Source organism: Megalops cyprinoides, chromosome 4 (assembly GCF_013368585.1).
Source record: "Megalops cyprinoides isolate fMegCyp1 chromosome 4, fMegCyp1.pri, whole genome shotgun sequence".
NCBI lineage: Eukaryota > Metazoa > Chordata > Actinopteri > Elopiformes > Megalopidae > Megalops > Megalops cyprinoides.
The window spans coordinates 6770114-6787594 of NC_050586.1; the positions used below are offsets into that span (position 1 = coordinate 6770114).

General features: G+C 45.8%; 1 protein-coding gene across 1 annotated transcript in view; it reads right to left on the minus strand.

Annotated features, from left to right (window-relative positions):
• Positions 1 to 1360: 1360 nt before the first annotated feature.
• Positions 1361 to 17481, minus strand: part of si:dkey-91m11.5 (PH_BCR_vertebrate and RhoGAP_Bcr domain-containing protein) — a 93071-nt gene continuing 76950 nt past the window's right edge. The window contains exons 17-23 of the mRNA XM_036526106.1: positions 11436 to 11495; positions 11188 to 11297; positions 7666 to 7805; positions 6892 to 7026; positions 6342 to 6447; positions 6071 to 6233; positions 1361 to 5943 (exon numbers count right to left, since the gene is read on the minus strand). Of these exons, the coding sequence (XP_036381999.1) occupies positions 5854 to 5943; positions 6071 to 6233; positions 6342 to 6447; positions 6892 to 7026; positions 7666 to 7805; positions 11188 to 11297; positions 11436 to 11495 (804 nt within the window). The 3' untranslated portion in view covers positions 1361 to 5853. The remainder of the gene's footprint in view (positions 5944 to 6070; positions 6234 to 6341; positions 6448 to 6891; positions 7027 to 7665; positions 7806 to 11187; positions 11298 to 11435; positions 11496 to 17481) is intronic.

The window sequence follows — 17481 nt, forward strand, 5'->3', positions numbered from 1 at the left end:
TTTCATGAGAAACGCATGAATTGTTCTTGTTCTACTATTAACATTTAATATTAGAGTATGAGTTTTGTTTGGTCTTATAGAAAATCATGTATGTGTGTGTGTGTGTGTGTGTGTGCAGACACATTCACACGTGTGTGTGTCATGCATTGTCAGTTTTTAATTTGGAGTTAGTTTGCCTTGTGACAGGCCTGGAAGATTTGGTTTGCTTATGCAGTTCAAGATGCAAATACTGTGTGTTACTCTGTGCTGTCACCTAGCCAAGTTCTGCTAATACTAACAGAAATAACACATTTTAAAAAGATAACATAGGATACAAGTCATTCTTAGGCACTGTTCACCTCAAATCAGAAAAGATTTTGAGAGTCCTACAGGTCTCAGTATTCTAACATGATTTGCTAACACTGGCTGTGTGATAAAATGAAGCAAACATAGAATGAATATTATGCGCATCATGTGAGAACTCAAATAATGCATTAGTACATCTGTTCCTTTATTTTCAGCATACCCTTGAAACCTCCAAAGTATTCAGTGGGAGGCAGAGCTATGATGTCACACTGCTGCACCTGATTTCTCTCACAGTCTTTTCCAGAAAATGTTCATGCAGTCTGTGATGTGACTTAGCCTTCCGACCCCTGGAGTGAGTCATTTTTTTATTGTTTCTTCCTGTTGCCCACATGCTTACAGGAAGCCTTCCTTGATCTTGTTTACTCTGATTCAGACAGCTGACACCACATCTACCACAAATGGGATTGTCTGCATCTTAAACTCATTATTATTACATTATTAACATTATTGGCATTTAGCACACTCTTATCCAGAGCAACTTACATCAGTTACAGATTTTTACAATGTTAACCATTTATACAGATGGATATTTACTGAGGCAATTATGGGTTAAGTACCTTGCCCAAGGGCACAACAGCAGTGCCCCAGCAGGGAATTGAACCAGGAACCTTTTGCTTACAGATCTTACTCCTTAACCACTACACTACACTGCCAGTTATTAGTTATAAGAAAAAAAACTAACATCACATTGTCAGTGTGAAGTGTTTTTGCATTTGCTTTAAGTTTAAGAATTAGGTCAAGATCCCAGGTCTGTGTTCCATTGTCTGTCAGCTAACTGCCCCAGAAGAAGAGGTTTCTCTACATACCACTTACCTTTGTGGGAATGAGAGGGGTCTGGGAACAGGGTTACATAGATACAGGAGTTTTTATTTAAATCTTTGTGTACAAACAGAGGCTACAAATGCCTTTCGAACATTTTTTTCCTTTCTTTTTCTTTTTTTTTTTGTCTTCTGAATACAGTATCCCTTTTTACAGCTACATGATCAGAACACAAATATTGGAACAAAAATAATAAAATAAAAAATGATAAAACAAAAAAAAAGCACATTAAAAATCAGCTAAATCTTATCTCTGTGGCTGGCAAATGTCCATCTCTTCAGAAAGCAGAACTTTAAGATAAAGTAAGAAATCTCTGAATTAACAATAACCATTTACATGACCTTGGAAAGGGAGCCTGGGCCACTGACTACAAGAAAGCACCTGTAATAGAGATTACAGATTACAGATTTGCACTGTGCAGACAATCAATCAGAAGTCCTAATTCTGCCTACACATTACACTTTTTTTATTAATATTATTATAGCACTAATTATATACTTAAACCTTGATTAGTACTTCAATAAATAAACCCATAACCCAACATCTGAAGCTTCTGGAATGATAAACTGCATACCGTCTGACCATAAAAGAAAAGTTGGGGGTAACAAATTTATTTTTGCACCTCCATCTTAAATTTTTCAGCCAGACCTTTTCCAATGTTCTCTCAGGACTGAAAAGACGTTTCTGTGATCACAGTGGGCTTTTTGGAATGATACAATAAATAGAACATAAAACAAAACAGGAGTTTTAGATGTCTTACACAATTTTAAATGAGCACAACAACAACAAAAAAAAACTTTTCTGGAGGTTTGGATATTAGTGAGTGAAAAAGTCGTGCCTTAATTTTGGAGGGTGAGTACAAGGGCATCAGTCTATCACAGGAGAGATGTGAATACAATCTTAGCGCAGTTCTATTTCAAGTTGTTCTCTCACAGCAGAGCCACACTGCTCAAGCCCTGGTGGTTGAAACCCATATCAAATAAAAAGCTAAATACTGAATCACATGGGTGGAGTGTTACACTTAATTATCTCCAGTTAAAAAGAGATGAAAAAGTATAGAAAAAAAACAAATGAGGCAAGAAGGGAATGTCTTCTTCTTCCGCTGTACTGTCTGGATTGTACTAATAAATCTTTTACACCGTACAGGAAATATGAAGCTTTTATGAGGGGGAAAAGTGAATAATCCCAAAGGGAAATTCACTGGAACTGCGTTGGTTAGCGGGTAATACTGGAGAATGGCTCCCTGGAAACGGAGACACAGTTTCATTCCTGGTGCAGATAAGGCACCGCGTTCAAACTCACTAATATCTCCCAGTTTGCAGAGGTCATGGTTTTGCAAAAAGTAGCCTAACACTGTCGCACAGGTTTTTAAGAAATAGATAAATAGAAATGATAACAAAAAAAAATTCTGAACATTGTTCAAGAGACTGACTTCCAAAAAAGAAAGAGTTATAAACACTTTCCACTGCGTCCCTACATTTACGTGTAGGAGGAAAAAAAAATCGGCTTGGTTGGGAAGCATGGTTGAGGGTCATCAGGTTAGCAAATTAGCCATATTTCCTTCAAACCAAGAAGAACACAAGACAGATTCCCTGACCTTAGTCTGATCCGCCTCCCTAAAGAGAGGAAAAAAAAACTCTTGTCCCATTGTTACACACATCACATTTCCTTGAACTGTTATCTTTGCTATTTTTGAGTGTTTAATGATAGTCACAATCATTTTAAGTGTAATGGAGGAGGGGACAGAAGAGGAAAATACCATTATGTAACAAGAACTTCATTCTACTGACCCAATCTCCCCATGGGATAACCCCTACAGAACCAGCCTAAGGTCAGATGGTATACATTGGGAACACATATGATCTTCTGACAGGAAAAGAACCTTATAAGTGCAACTTCTAGTCCATCTCAAAGGAAACTGAATTTATGCAGTCCACAGTTTCTGTGTTTGCCAGTTTTTCTTCCCCGAATTCTGCAAGAGATACTCACTTTGCAAGAGTTAGTTTTAACTTACCGCCCCAAAATAGCCAGCTTTGGGAAAGAACACATAACCAGAGCTTCCATGGGTTATGTTTTAACAATAAAAACTAAAGTCTGCGCAGAAAGAATTACAAATATAAAAAAAAACTTTAAATCAACATGCCAGCATGTTAATAAACACTAAAGTTAGCCATATGAATATAACCATCCTCTGCCTTTTTATCCCCTAAGAAAATAATTAAAGATGACATATTTCCTTGTGTATGCTTCCTGCCGGGACAGCCCACTCATTAAAACCGGTCGAAACTGAATTAAACATATAACAGTCAAAGACATTGGCACAGTTGGGTATTGCAGCTGAGGTTTCAGAACTGCAGCTGAATTGTCTGGAAAAAATTACTAGGCAGAAGGCAGCAAAATACAGTAAAGAAAGATAAACCAGCCTGTTAAATCTGTGGATGCTGCCGTTTACAGACCAAGTATATCCTGCCTCCACCTTCGGTTCAGACACAATGCAAAATCTCTCCCCAGCTTGAATGTGCTGATCGTGGGGCAGTGATACCAGTCAATATTGCTCCCAATCTGGCTGATGGAGAAGGCCTGTTCTATAGCCTAACTTCACTAAGTGCACACTGCTATGAAATTCTACCCCATCGCCAATGGTAAGAGAGGCCAACTTGGCCCTCCATAAGTGGGATGGAGGAAAGCTATCAGAGGTGGGACCCAGTCCTAGACCTTCGCTGAGGAAAGTCAACCCATAGGGGGCGTAGGGGCGTAGGGGCATAACCCCCCACCCCCCTCCCTCCCATCTGAATCCCTCACAATAGGGAAGCGTTTCACCCAAATAAACCCATTAAGTACCCATCATGCACTGGGCTCTGTTGGCTAGTGGGTTAGGTCTGGGGTTAGCCATGGCTTTTATTTATGTTTCAGCTGCAGAGTGCAGGGTGAGGCAGGTTCCAAAGATCCACGATGTTCATCATAACGACGATTAAAAACACTGGAAAAACTAAATATAAAAACTTTGGAAAGGTAGACATGTCTTGAATGCAGTCAGGATGAATCACTTTTTCTTCCAGTTACAGTATTTGAATTAGATAGTATGCCTATTCCTTTTGTTGCTGTGAGAGGGATTATACAAAAATGAGAATCTGATGAAGGATTCTCATAGAGACATTGAAACTAAATTAAACACACTTGTATAAATGCATAAAACAAAAAAAAACATGAAGCTCTGCTTTCAAACAACAAGAACAAACACACAACTGTGCATATACTGCAATGTGTTTTGGCAGGGCACTTCATATGATATACGACCTTATGACACACAGTGTGTGGACAAGCCTGCTAAAGGCATATAAAACCCCCTATGCTTCCTGGATATTAGTTGTTACACAGATTAAAGCAAGCCAATTAGCACACATTTACTGAATTACCAACGCCTAAGGTAATCTATAAATATTAGTTATCACCTCTCTAGCAAAGGAAATAAAATCTGTCCTTGAGGCTGTCGAAACAGCCTCATGAGATTTGCGGCATTGTGGGCAGTTTGCCCACAGTGTGATGCTATTCGATCACTTCGTGCTACAGGTCAAGGTCTCACAAGTGTATGACGGGTCTTTCTGACGTGATCCCAGCTGCATGCAAACGACTTCTTTTTAATCTCCTTCACCGCCGAGTTCCCGCAACAGATAAAAAAAACTCAGACGGACTACTAATATTTTCCATCTCTCGCCCCCCCCCCACCCTCTTAAGATTGGCTCACCTTAAAGTTTCCAAAACATCTGTCAGTGAGAACAGCCTTCACATTTGCCTCCAAATCCACACCTAAATCCTCACGTGAAAAACGTTCGTATTCGGTCTCCGTTCGGTTACCAGGATGAAACCGCATAAGCCTCAACCTGGAGACTAATAGTATATTTTTTCTGTTAAATCTCGAACCGTACAACACTAAAGCCTTCCCTGGATTCCGCTGACATGACCTGATTGTCTTAAATACACTTGGCCCAGCAATGGCAACCTGGAATTTCATGTTTTTAAGAAGAGTATCCTGCAATTAAGACACAATCATTAAGACGCAGTTGCAAGTATATGTTCTCCTTCCTTCACCATTACTTCAAGCCTGTCTGTATAAGCCTTAAAAAATGCTCAACAAAAAAAAAAAGTTGAGGACGCTTATGATTAAGCAAAATCAAAGCCGGACGGATGCGCAGTGTGTAATATTTGGCCCTCTGCTGGGGAAATGCAGTGTTGCAGTCGCCCAACAAAAAAAGCAGCTCCGACATGAATAACAATAGAACAAGGACAGGGAAACAACAGAAAAATCTGGATGCCTGTGTCCCTTGCCAGGTGTTATTGTTCTAACCAAAGCCTTTTGAGTGCACAACTTGACACACTGAAGTGATTGCACACAAGCTGTAGATGCTGGGAGGAAAACTGAGCAGAATTTGTGTCACAGAAGACACAAACGATTTAGATTTTGTAAAATGATACAACAGTACAAGGAATGTGATTTTGGGATGGTTCCTCTTCGCTGCTTCAGCACATTTCTGGCGCCCTCTGGTGGTCACACTGTGTCAGTCACCGCTAAGCAGGGTCCAGTCTATTCGCTGCTGATCGCAGCCAATACACAGCCACAGAAAACTCTCACTCCAGTTCCCTTGGCTCTCCCTTCTTTCAGCCTTGCTAGCTGAGGGGACTGAATTCCTCCTACACCTCCGTGGAGAAGAGGATGCTTTGCCGCTTGCTGTCCGGCGTGGGGATAGTCTCCAGTTGAAGGAAATATAGTAAGACCTGGACCTGCAGACATGGAGACAGACACGAAGAGGGACGGGAGGTTAAGCCCATTCAGCTGTAGTCACTGTGCGTCATTTTACTTGGAGGCACGAACCTCCATAAACTCTGCCATTTAAGAGAGGTGCAGCACCTGTGACATGACTTCTAGTGACCAGCTGTCACTCATGGTGATAGGCTGCGTGGGATTGGTGGGTATCTTGCTGTCCTTCTCCGAGGGGCGGAGCAGAGTGGGGCCGAAAACCGTGGCCAGGTTGTGGAGGGACATCTTGTTGACGGCCTCCTTCTCGGCCACCCTGGGGGGAGAGCCACACATTTGGGGGTGGGGTAAGAATGGCATCCGGGTCAAAGGTCGCTGCTGGCGCTCACACAATGGGCGACAGCTGTACGGGCAGGGATCATACCTCTTCAAGTGGTCCAGTAGGAAGAGGAAGGTCACCAGGTTGGGCTCTGGTAGTGAGAGTAGCAGGTTGAGCATACAGCTCTCCTTCGCCACGCTGTCTGACAGAGCTAGAATGGAGGAGCACAGAAGGATTTGGATTCAGACAGCTGTGCAGTCTTACATGCATATGTGTGTGAAGCGCATCGTCTGTGTTAAATGGATGGATAATGGATAACATGAGCAGTGGGTTTGACCCAACGCTGCATAAGACTGTCTAATAGCATGGTAACAGAATATAGAATAATCTATCCATTAATATAGAAAAAAGTCTGACAGGAGGTAGTTGTGCTTCCTATGCATTGTGGAACTGTTCCTTTAACACCATGTTCAGGTTAAACGAGGACATACAGTTTCTTGTTGGGAACGAAGTGACACAGAAAACACGAAGCAATCACTTCCTGCAAAATCAACTTCAGAACAGGGAGGTGAACGAGATCCTCTGATCTTATTTCTGACATTAAACAGGGCGTGTCCGTTAAGAATAATTTGCTGACAGCGAGGCAGTGACTGACCTATGCCCCCGGCAAAGTTGGGGTACAGCTCGTCGGTAAAGAGGGGCTCTGGGAGCTCACGGAAGTACAGCTTCAGGGTCCCCGCGATGGCGTTGACATCCATCTCGCTCATCATCACCGACACGTCCTTGTTGTCTGCAAATCAGAGGGCAGGGCTCAGTGGCACGGACAGGAAGTGTAACCATGGCAACCAGGGAGTCTAAGGCACACATGGAAACCATCTTTCTACCATGACATAAACATCTTTCTTTGGGAGAAGTGGAAATTATAACTGTCCTTTTGCTTGTTTATTTGGTTTCCTTTTTTTTTAGTCTTTTAGTCTTCACCCGTTTTGTCATTCTGAGGAGACAGCCTCTTTGGTGTTCAAACAGCACACAACATACTGTGTTCCTACCCAAAAAAGCAGAAACACACCACGCACATCGCACACCTCAGGGGAATTAGTATGGGGGGAAAATGAGAAAAGGGTGGTAATTCTGCAACTCTTCACACATTACTTCAGGAAACAAAATTGTGCTGGCAAGTCAGAAAAATGACATACCGCCCGAGTGTTCGGTTCACTTACAAAGAGACAGCACGTTACCAAAGAGGTGGAAAGTAAGGGTTTTTTTTTTCCCTGTATAGAAAACCAAACATGAGAGAAAACACTTTTATGACAGACCTTCAGAGCACAAAATGCTGATTTTTCACCTCTATACAAACCGAGCAGGTTGGTAGGGACGCTGACTTTCTCAGCCCCCCGTGTGGTGAGCCGGAGACAGAAGTGATACTCACTGGCGTCGAAGGCGGCCTTCAGGGCCTGGATGTCGGTGGCCACTCCCGAGACGCGGTAGATGCCCACTTCCTCCATGCCTCGCCTCTCGATCTCCTCCACGCACTGCCTGACGATGTAGGGCACCTTCGACCGCTCCCGTCTGGGGGCACACAAACACAGGATTTAGGGTACCACACACAGGGAGCTGCAGTGTAGTGTAGTGGTAAGGAGCGGGACTCCTAACCGAAAGGTTCCCGGTTCGGGTACTTAACCCAGAATTTTCTCAGCAAATATCCAGCTGTATAAATGGGTAACATGTAAAAAAATATATAACCTATGTAAGTCGCTCTAGATGAGAGTGGCTGCTAAATGCCAAAAATGTAATATAATGCAATGTACACAACAAAGGCAGAACTGCGCTGACCGTCTGGGGTCGGGGGTCACACCGAGTTGGCCGACGCTGCCACACAAAGCAAGCCACCGAGACTATTTGCGAACAGAAGGACAGAAATAGCCTCACAAGAACAAGGCTACAAACGGAGGATGGCGTGCAACCCGATTACCCTCGGGGAGAATGTGAACCCATTGCTTATATCAAAACAGCAGCTTGGTTACGTATTTTTAATATTGTGGGGGGAAAAAAAAACAGAATACAGGCACCATGGTTTTCTACCAGGACCCCCCTGTGAATTAGACATTTCAGATGGGAAATAATGATTGAAGTTAAATGACCCCAGCGATGAGTGAAAACCACACTCCATAAATCGGTATTCATTTTAATTGGTTAAAATTTCATCTTTCCATTCTGTGATTGGCTGGACTGAGTATGCAGCATGCAAGCAGAGTACAGGGAAGGGGCTGGCAGAACTGACCCCATCGCCCATCGCCTATCGCCCCTGGGGGGGTAAAGTACTCCGGTCCCATTCGGCTCACACCGAGAGCAGCAGCGCGGCCGTTATTGCTCACTCCTGTCCTTCTGCATTAATTACAGCCTGGCAAGAGACTAAGAGAGCCCCGCACGTCAACACGCCATGGAAACCGTTTCCGTGCCGCTGCCGTCCTCCGTCTGTTCCAGGCCTCTCAGAGCCTCTCAGCCTCCAAGAGCAAAGCCATCAGCACGTTACTGTTAACACTTCAGATTTACAGCTAACGGGAGGCTGAAATAAACTGCAATTGTTAAAGTTTTGTGGTTGTTTTCTGGAAAAAGGGAGTGTTTGTCTGAAATATAATTTGGGGAAAGATGGATGTTTGATATACCAAGCACAGTATAAACCAAGCAGACGCTCTTAGGGAAGATTAATACATTCTTTTACATTATTCTCATTGTCATTTATTATTGTCATTGTCATTTGACATTTATCTTTTATTGAAACATCTTCGGTGCCTATAAAAATAAAAATAACCCTTCTGTGAATGCCACACTGGTGGGTCATGACAAATAGATAACGACTGCCAAAATTTCTGGGGTCACTGAAAACTGCTTGTTAAACAGGCCGGTTGCAAACTGTGCCGAGCTGCCATGATTAGCACCATGTTTTCACTGAACCGTAGCCTGGCTGTGCTCCTAAAATCGATTTGGGTCCTCGTTTGCAGCAGTTCCTACAGGAACACTGCCGACCAGACTGGCTCTCTCTCCGCGTGTCACTGTGGGAACACGTTTATGGTCATCTTCTGTTGCAATGTTTGCCAGAGTGCAATGGAAAAAATGAGAGGCCTCAGCATCCACTCACATGTTTTTGCCTCTGAGTGCGGACATACCCATGCTTGTGCACATGTAGGGTAACTCTGTGACACTGCGACTGAACATTGACTAAAATCTTTGGATCTTGGTAATAGCTCATACCCCATCTCATATCCCAAATACTACATATTACTTCGGCAACCCCTTTTATCAATGGTGATCTGCATGATTTACAATTTACATATTATCAGTTTATACAACTGGATAATTACTTTGCTGTAACAGTTGAGATTTAACTGCAATCCTACAGTTACAAGTCCAGTTCCCTTACCACTAAGTCACATATCTGTATGGTTTTGGTCATTGATGATATTGTTCCCAACAGCAGGATAATGGGAGTGGGATAATGTCACTGACATTGGGATGCTACAGGGATTAGCAACTGGAAGAGGCTCGGAGAGCTAAATAATGACACGAGGGTTACCGAAATATCACCAGCAGGGGGAGCATTTCACTGGAGAGCTTGGCGACCTCCACAACAAGAGCAAGTCCTCTGCTGTTAGGAGCTATACACACACTGCACTAGCGGCAGGGCAGGAGTGCTTATCACGTCAGAACAGCCGGCATGAGATGTTTGTTTTGTCAGATACACTGACGCATACAGATTGCAGCAACGCTGGTGTTTATGGTTTAAGTTATTCGGGCACATCTCGCTGCAGCGCTGGCAGAGCAAGAGCCAGATACAATAGAACATTCAGGAAAGAACGGGGAGCACTCAGGAAAGTTCAGTGAAAAGCGAGAAGATTTTTTTTCACTTTATGAGAGAAATGTGATATTCAAAATACATCCGTCTTATTTAGAAGCAAGCTTTAGGATCAAGGTTTGGGAAAGCCCCAGAGGAGGTGGCCACTGGCTTGTTGTCCAGAGACCATGTTACACCAGCTTGAAATACTAGCATTTCCTTTTCTCATGCATGTGATTCCCACATGACGACCCCCCCCCCCCCCCTTCCGATTCCTACGGCATCCCAACCAACACACTTCAGATCTGTCTGCTTCATAATGTCACAAAGCAAACCCACCCCCATTCATACGACTTATACTTTCGCATTATGGATATTACACGGCCCTTCACATAATGATAGCCCTTTATCGCCGTGGCAACAGAACACAAAGCACTGTAAGGGTTAATATTCCGCTAACACGTGGGAGCCGCCTGTTTAAAAGGCCGTAAAAGCTGCGGATCGTTTTCGCCGGGGCGAGTGTTAACGAAGCCGCCATCAGATTCTGTTACAGGGTCACTAATTGTGCAGCCCCTGCTCATGTTCCTGCCGTAGCGGCCCATAACACTACAACAGAAGGGCCTTTATTGGATGATATACTATCTGTTCCTGGGTCTGCCACCAATAACATCCTTTTCCTGTTTTCCTTTCTCCTCACAGACTAAATGAACGATGGAGACAGGCTTCAAACTTCCATCATCAGCGCTATAAAAGGACGCTTTTTTTTTGTTTTTTTTAATCGTTGCATTTTCCCCTCCTGGGTTTTGAAGTTATTTTACGACCCATCAGCGGAGCCAAGAGCTCCATGCCCTTGTGAAAATAAAGAACCAAAAAAAGGCATTTCTACTCCTAAGATATATTCATTCTTTTTTTTGCCTTTTCTCATGTGTTGTTTTTGGATCAGGAAAAAGGCTCAGTGTAAAGTATCCCTTTCAAATTCCAACCTTCAGAAACAACCCCCTTTTGACAGTTTGATAGCAGTATCAATGGAACATGTAGTTATTTTTGTACATCTATGTTAGAAAAGAGAAAATAACCCCCTAGGCTGGCATGTGTGGTAAAGGTATATTTTTGGCTTACTTGGTGACGACGCTGATTTTCACCCCGAACACGCCGGTCTGTTTCCGTGACGGCATCCTCTTCAAGCTGAACTCCCGACTGGTGAACTTCATGGAGAGTTTCACTTCGATCTGGATGCAGAGAGGACGAAATTACAAACATCGCTCATTTGTCCAGCAGCGTCAAAAGAAGCCTGTGGCCTGTGGCTCTCCACCCAGAATCCACTGCTTCCCGAAGAGAAGAGTCCCTCTCTGGCCGTCAGTACTCACCCCGTTCATGGAAATGACGGTCCTCTGCCAGTCCTTGCCCTGTAGCGTCTGTGGATCCAGCTAAACAAAACCAGATGGATTCCATTTAGGCTCGACAGCCTGAAACATGGTTTGAAACAGACACACTGGGAAACGCACGGCAGACAGTAGCACATTAAGCATGGACCATTGAGACGCAGTCATGGACTGTTTTGTTCTCCCGTTGATTAATGACCACAGAGTGTAGTGTGTAATAGTTTCATTGTTTTCCTCCGATTTACCGCCTGGAATGCTTCCTCTGAGAGAAAAAAACAAAAAAGATCTCACAGATTTAACTATCATTCTATCTGGCGAAAGCTTGCTCCCATTGTGCTGTCATTATCCATGTTACCTCAGAACTCAGAGTGGGGATTAATTCATCCATAATATAGTGAAGCGGGCCTCACCAGATCGCTCCCCCATGTTACCGGAACTACTTTGGAATTACACTTCACTGATTTCAACAGGGAAGCGATCAATCCAGTCTGATAAAATGGGCTGATCAGAGCAGCCCTTCAAGCACAACGGGAACATGTTTTTTTTTTTTTTTTTTTTAACTCTGTCAGCATTGCCGAGTAATCAGCCCTAACCCGGATATGCCCCCAGCCCCCCTCCAATCCCCAATCCCCAATGCAGGCTACACATCTGGTCTCAAAGAGCCTCCATGGTCCTCGTTTTCTTGGTACCCTGGGGTACACAGTCAGCAGCTAATGCAGAATCAATGCTGATTTGACTACGAATCGGATTTGGTGGGGAGTGAAAGCCGGCAGCACACCGCCTTGGAGACAGTTCCATTACTGGCAACCATGGTGATAACCACTGCACTGACCCCAGCACTAACAGTGTTATACTGTGATGTTATCTGTCAGCTCCTGACAGACACTCACAAGCATATTCTGATGGATAAACAATCTACTTAAGCACTACTCTCAGACACAACACATACAAACGATATTAATCCACATAATAAATTTGTTAATATTCAGCTGATCGTTATTACATGTATTGTAATTAATGATACAAAAAATAGAAGAATCTGATTTCATGTTATTTCAGGTCACTCCATAACTGAAAAAAAAACAATTCTACAAAAATGAGAATTTTAGTCTGAAATTTTCAAACAGCCAGCCTAAGGACAATTAATTGATATCTATAACAGACAATGTGCAACCCTATTACTGTTCAAGTACTGAAAATTAGTTATTAACTAGTATTATTAACTAGTATTTCTAGTAACTAGTATTTTTTGTTACATTTGCAAGTGTTGAGGACTAACATACCAGGGGAACTGACTTGTAGCTCACTATGACACCATGGTGTGACCACTGCTGGCCGGCCAATCAGATTGTTTGCATTCCAGAGGCTCTGGCAAAGCTCACATTAACCTGAAGGGCCACTGTGGCAGAGGAGCCTGAGGATGCCCACTGCATCATGGGAGGAGAACGCTGACAGAGACAGCGGCACCCGCTGTCGTCGCGGCAACGATGAATGAGGCAGGCTGTGGAGCTCAAAACCACTGATCCTCCTGCCCCAGTTAACTAGATCAGATTAACTGGCCGTGGCACAAGAGTCTCTGGCCTGCCCTCATCCTGACAGACGTCCATTTTTCATTTACGGGCAAAACAGAGAGGAGACAACAGCAGAAATCCATTAATATTTAACCACACTAACTTCATCCCCCCCCCCCCCCGCGGCGCGACCGGCACCAAATGCTGACAAAACGCGATATAAAGATAAAAGGAAGCAGCTTTGGGTGTGAAAAGAGCAACTTTCTACTTAACCATCCCCCTCCGTATTGAGCACATTCCTTCCTCCCCTGCTTAATTAAGACCAACAAGCAACAAAAAGGACCTTCAGCTACAACACACAGCGGTGGTGTATTGTTTCAAGATGACTCACTGTAGGAAAATGGAGTGGATTTTAGGTTCAGGGGCTGACGAGCTGGCTGCCAAAGCGTGGTGTGTCTTTCATCAGACCTCTTTAGCAAAAGCGACATTCGCTTAACCTCCCACCGATGACACTGAACCCGACCTCAGCGCTGGAACGAGCTCAACAAAGCAACACTGCCTTCCGCCTGGTGCGAGTCTTCACGCCTCTCCTGTCCTCACGTAAACCCCATACGGCTGTGTACCGTCACCTCCCATCACTGATTCTAATTCAGTCACCTCGCTAATGCTGTGCTATCAGCGTTCCTCTGAAGACGGAGAGTGAGAGTGGCATCGTACCTTTCCCTCCCTGTAAGCCTCAAGCTCGGGTAGCTCTGCTGATCACTAATCCCTCAGGGTACAAACAAGGAACCTGCTCAGAACCAACAGCTATATCTGTCCCCCTCTGAACACTTTAACATGTTATAAAGATCTTCACCCCCATCTCTCACAAATGTTCATCTGTGACACAATCAACTGATAAAGTAGCCGTTACACAAGTCTTCAACGTGTCTTTAACAGACCTAGAAAATTTCTCAGAATTTTTACACTTTCTTCTTCTTTAAAATTTCCTCTGAGAAAAGTTTTAAGCAACACTCTCACAAAAATCCTATCAACAGGTGAATGTGACAAGATAACTCTTTCATAAATAAGCATTGTACACAAATTTGCAGCTGTAAGCACTTCAGAGGGAGCGGTTTCAACGCCACTGATGTAAGTTTAGCGACTTGGGTTTCTAGCTCTGAGTCCACTGCACTGAGGGGTGCCTGTCCCTCGAAGGGGCTGATGGGAAATTTTGGAATGGCGGGCGCTGGCGCTTTACCTTCTGTCTCAGGAGCGTGTTTCGAACCCGGCCCCACAGCCGCGCCCCCGTGGTGGCCGGCCTGCTGGAGCCCCCGTCCCCTTCGCCCTCAAGGGAGCAGCTGCCCAAAAACTGACCGCAGGTCTCATCCATGTTGCCTTCACTTGCCTGTACCGCGCTCATCCTCCTTCTGTTCGAACCCAAGTCCAGCCCGTTCCCTTTTCCCTTCTCCCACCCGCGCGGCCAACAAAACAATAAACAAACAAACAAACGGAAGCCCCCACCCCTCTGACCCCACCCCAAATCCCGTCTGGGGTATTAATCCCTCCGCGAATCAGAGGCTCTCTTCAGCAATCTCCCCAAAAACAACCCGGCGTGCCTTTTTTCAGCGGAGCGCCTGTCAATCACTCCACCAGCCTAAAGCCCCCCTGTCGTCCTCCTTGGCGATTTGGCAGCGGGTGAGAACGTCCAGCTCCGGCTCATGTCTTCTTCCTCCTCTTCCTCTTCCTCCTCTCTCCTCCTCTCTTCCTGTCTGCTCTCCTCTCCTCCTCTCTCCTCCTCTCTCTCTCGATATTTAAATGTCCGCGGCTCCGTGACCTCACCCCTCCACCTGAGCAGCTCTCCGTCCCAGGTCCACCCCCGCCTCCACGGATCCCGCTCCCCCCCGGCTGCCTCGGCTGTGCAGCCGGTCTTTTGTTCCAGCTCCCAGATGGAGCTCCGGATTACAGCTCCCGGCTGCTCTTAAATCCTGCGAATCCTCACGCACGGCCAGACGGCGGGCGGGTGGAGCGTACCAGGCGAGTCAGGCGGGCGGTTCTGCAGCTGCCCTCAGGTAGGTATCCCACTTCTGAGCGGCACCGCTCGTACTCTGAGTGCCTCCTCTGCTCCTCTACCCTCCTCCTCCCTCTCCTGCCCCTCCCCCTGCTCCTCCTCTACTGGGCTAATCCCCATCTTGCCTTTCGCACTCTCACTCGCTGGTCACACACCATGCGCAGGGATCTTACCCCCCTCCCCCCCCCCCACTCCAGAGATGCCACTCTGACCCCACCGAAAAGACCCTCCCCAGATTACCCATCCTGCTCCAATTGCGTCACACAGATACATGGGTGGGGGACCAATCCCCTCCTGCGGTCATTACACCGGACAAAACAAGGATTGCTACCTGTGCCGGGACAGTCACACTGTGTCAATTCTCCAGACAAATAAAACCATCAATCATTCCATCTGCCACACATCACATGGACTGCCCCTGTGAAGGCTTGCTGGTTCGAGCAATTAGTTCAGCTGTGATGTATGTGAAAACAAGACATACTGAGCCACTGATAGTTTTAATTCAGCCATTTCTAAATCTTACTGATGTGAGTAACAGGGGGAAATGACTGAGTGCTTGGAGAATATTCCACTAATCGTATTCAACAATCAATAAACAACCCACTAGGTATTCTCAGCACTGGAAACGGGCTCCACTCAAAGACTGTATTTGTGACGATGAAGCCAACTTGCAGTACTGTAGGTGCCAATTCAAAATTCCCATTTAATTTATCCATGATCAAACAAGACAAAACTGTACAAAATATGACAAAAAAGCCCAACCGCACAACCACGCTCACACAGAGAGAATCCAACAATAACCCTCCTTCTTCATGCAGTATTGAAGTCCTCTTTGCCATCTCCGATTACCGCCTCGGGCCCTGGGCTGTTGGCATGGTTATCCTCACCCAGATTGCCGTAGCAACAAGAAAAAAGAGGGGGCTGGGTGTGTGAGGCCTGTTGCCCAGGCGGGGGCTTGGGGAGACATCTGGACCCCTGGCCCACCCCACAGCTGCCCCACCTGCCCGGTCTGTGCACCATGTGACCACCCTGTGGAGGGAACCCTGCCTTCCCCCTCTCTGATTGGTTGGAGGCCCTCCAAGAGCAGCTTTGTGTCAACAAGCCCCCCTGCCCACCAGCACCGTGTAATCCGCCCTCTGTCACAACGCCCCGTCAACGGTCTGTCGGCGTGACCTGGGGGTGACACGCCAGGCCCTTCTCCCTTTTCAGCAACCCCCGGGCAACACGTCACAGCGAGACCATCCAAAATGGCCAGAACAGACGTCCACAGATATTCTGTTATGACCAGATATTCCTGTGTTCCTTCTGTGTCCTCCTTGTCCAGAAGGTTCTGGCGCTGTCTGAGTTGCTATGGTAGCTATGGATATTCTGGTGTAGACCACACCCCTTTAGGAGTGTTTATAACAAGCCAGCCAATCAGAACACTTAGAGCATCATCAATGGCAGAGATAGGGCTTTCAATGTGCAGCACTCAGAGCCAAATATCTACCCAAGTCCACATATATACAGTATCTGTGGGTAAACTCCAGTACAGTCACACAACTCACACTGTTGGCAGAGTATAAATGACATACTGTACAATACAAATGACAGGAGACACGTAAGATCACGTAAGAGCCCCTTCTACCTGCTGCTGTCAAAAAGGAGACCTAATTCTTGAAACTAAGGTCTTCAGCCTCTTGTTAAAGGATCATTAAAAACCGCAGGCTCCCTTTCACAGAAACGCAGACAATACCAGGATCCCCTGCTCCGTGGGACTCAGGTGACCGTCAGGTGGGGTCAACAGGTGGGGTCCACAGGCAGACAGGATGTGGTGATCAGGCAGAGAATAGTGTGAATGGGGTCTTTAAAGAGAGGCACAGGTGACACCGTCCCACCGGGAGAGGGGTACAATCCCTGTGTTCCTCTGAACGGATATCGGAGTGTCACAGGACACTGCTCCGCTCAGCGGCCCCCATTCATGCGCTCCCGCTGGCCTGGGGCAGCGGCAGGGAGACAGCACACGGGAAATGGGACGCCACGGAATACCCCCACACCCCCCCCCCCAATCAAGGTTCTCAGCTTCACCACAAAGGCCCATAAAGCAGGGCTCTGAGCTGCACATTGAGCTGCACATCCTGTAGTCACCTTGTGTTTCCACCAAAGGCATTGTTGGGGGGAGGGGTATCAGCTTTGTGTTGTGTGTGTGTCTGTGCGGATGAGTGGGGGGGGGGAGGCAGCCTTGTGCTCTGTGTGTGTGTGTGTGTATGAGCGGGTGGGGGTGTTGGGGGAGGGGGGGGCAGGTTATGCGTAATGCAATAAGCGGAGGTTCGAGCTCCTTTACCGTCTCTGCACGTGAGCGGGGGTAAAAAGGTCTCCCCACTGCAGGTTAAAAGGAGGTGCATCTCAAGGTTAATTCCACATGTGCGGCTCTCAGATGCAATGCTTCCAGACTGGACGTGCGTGCATTACGTATCCGACTCGGCTACCA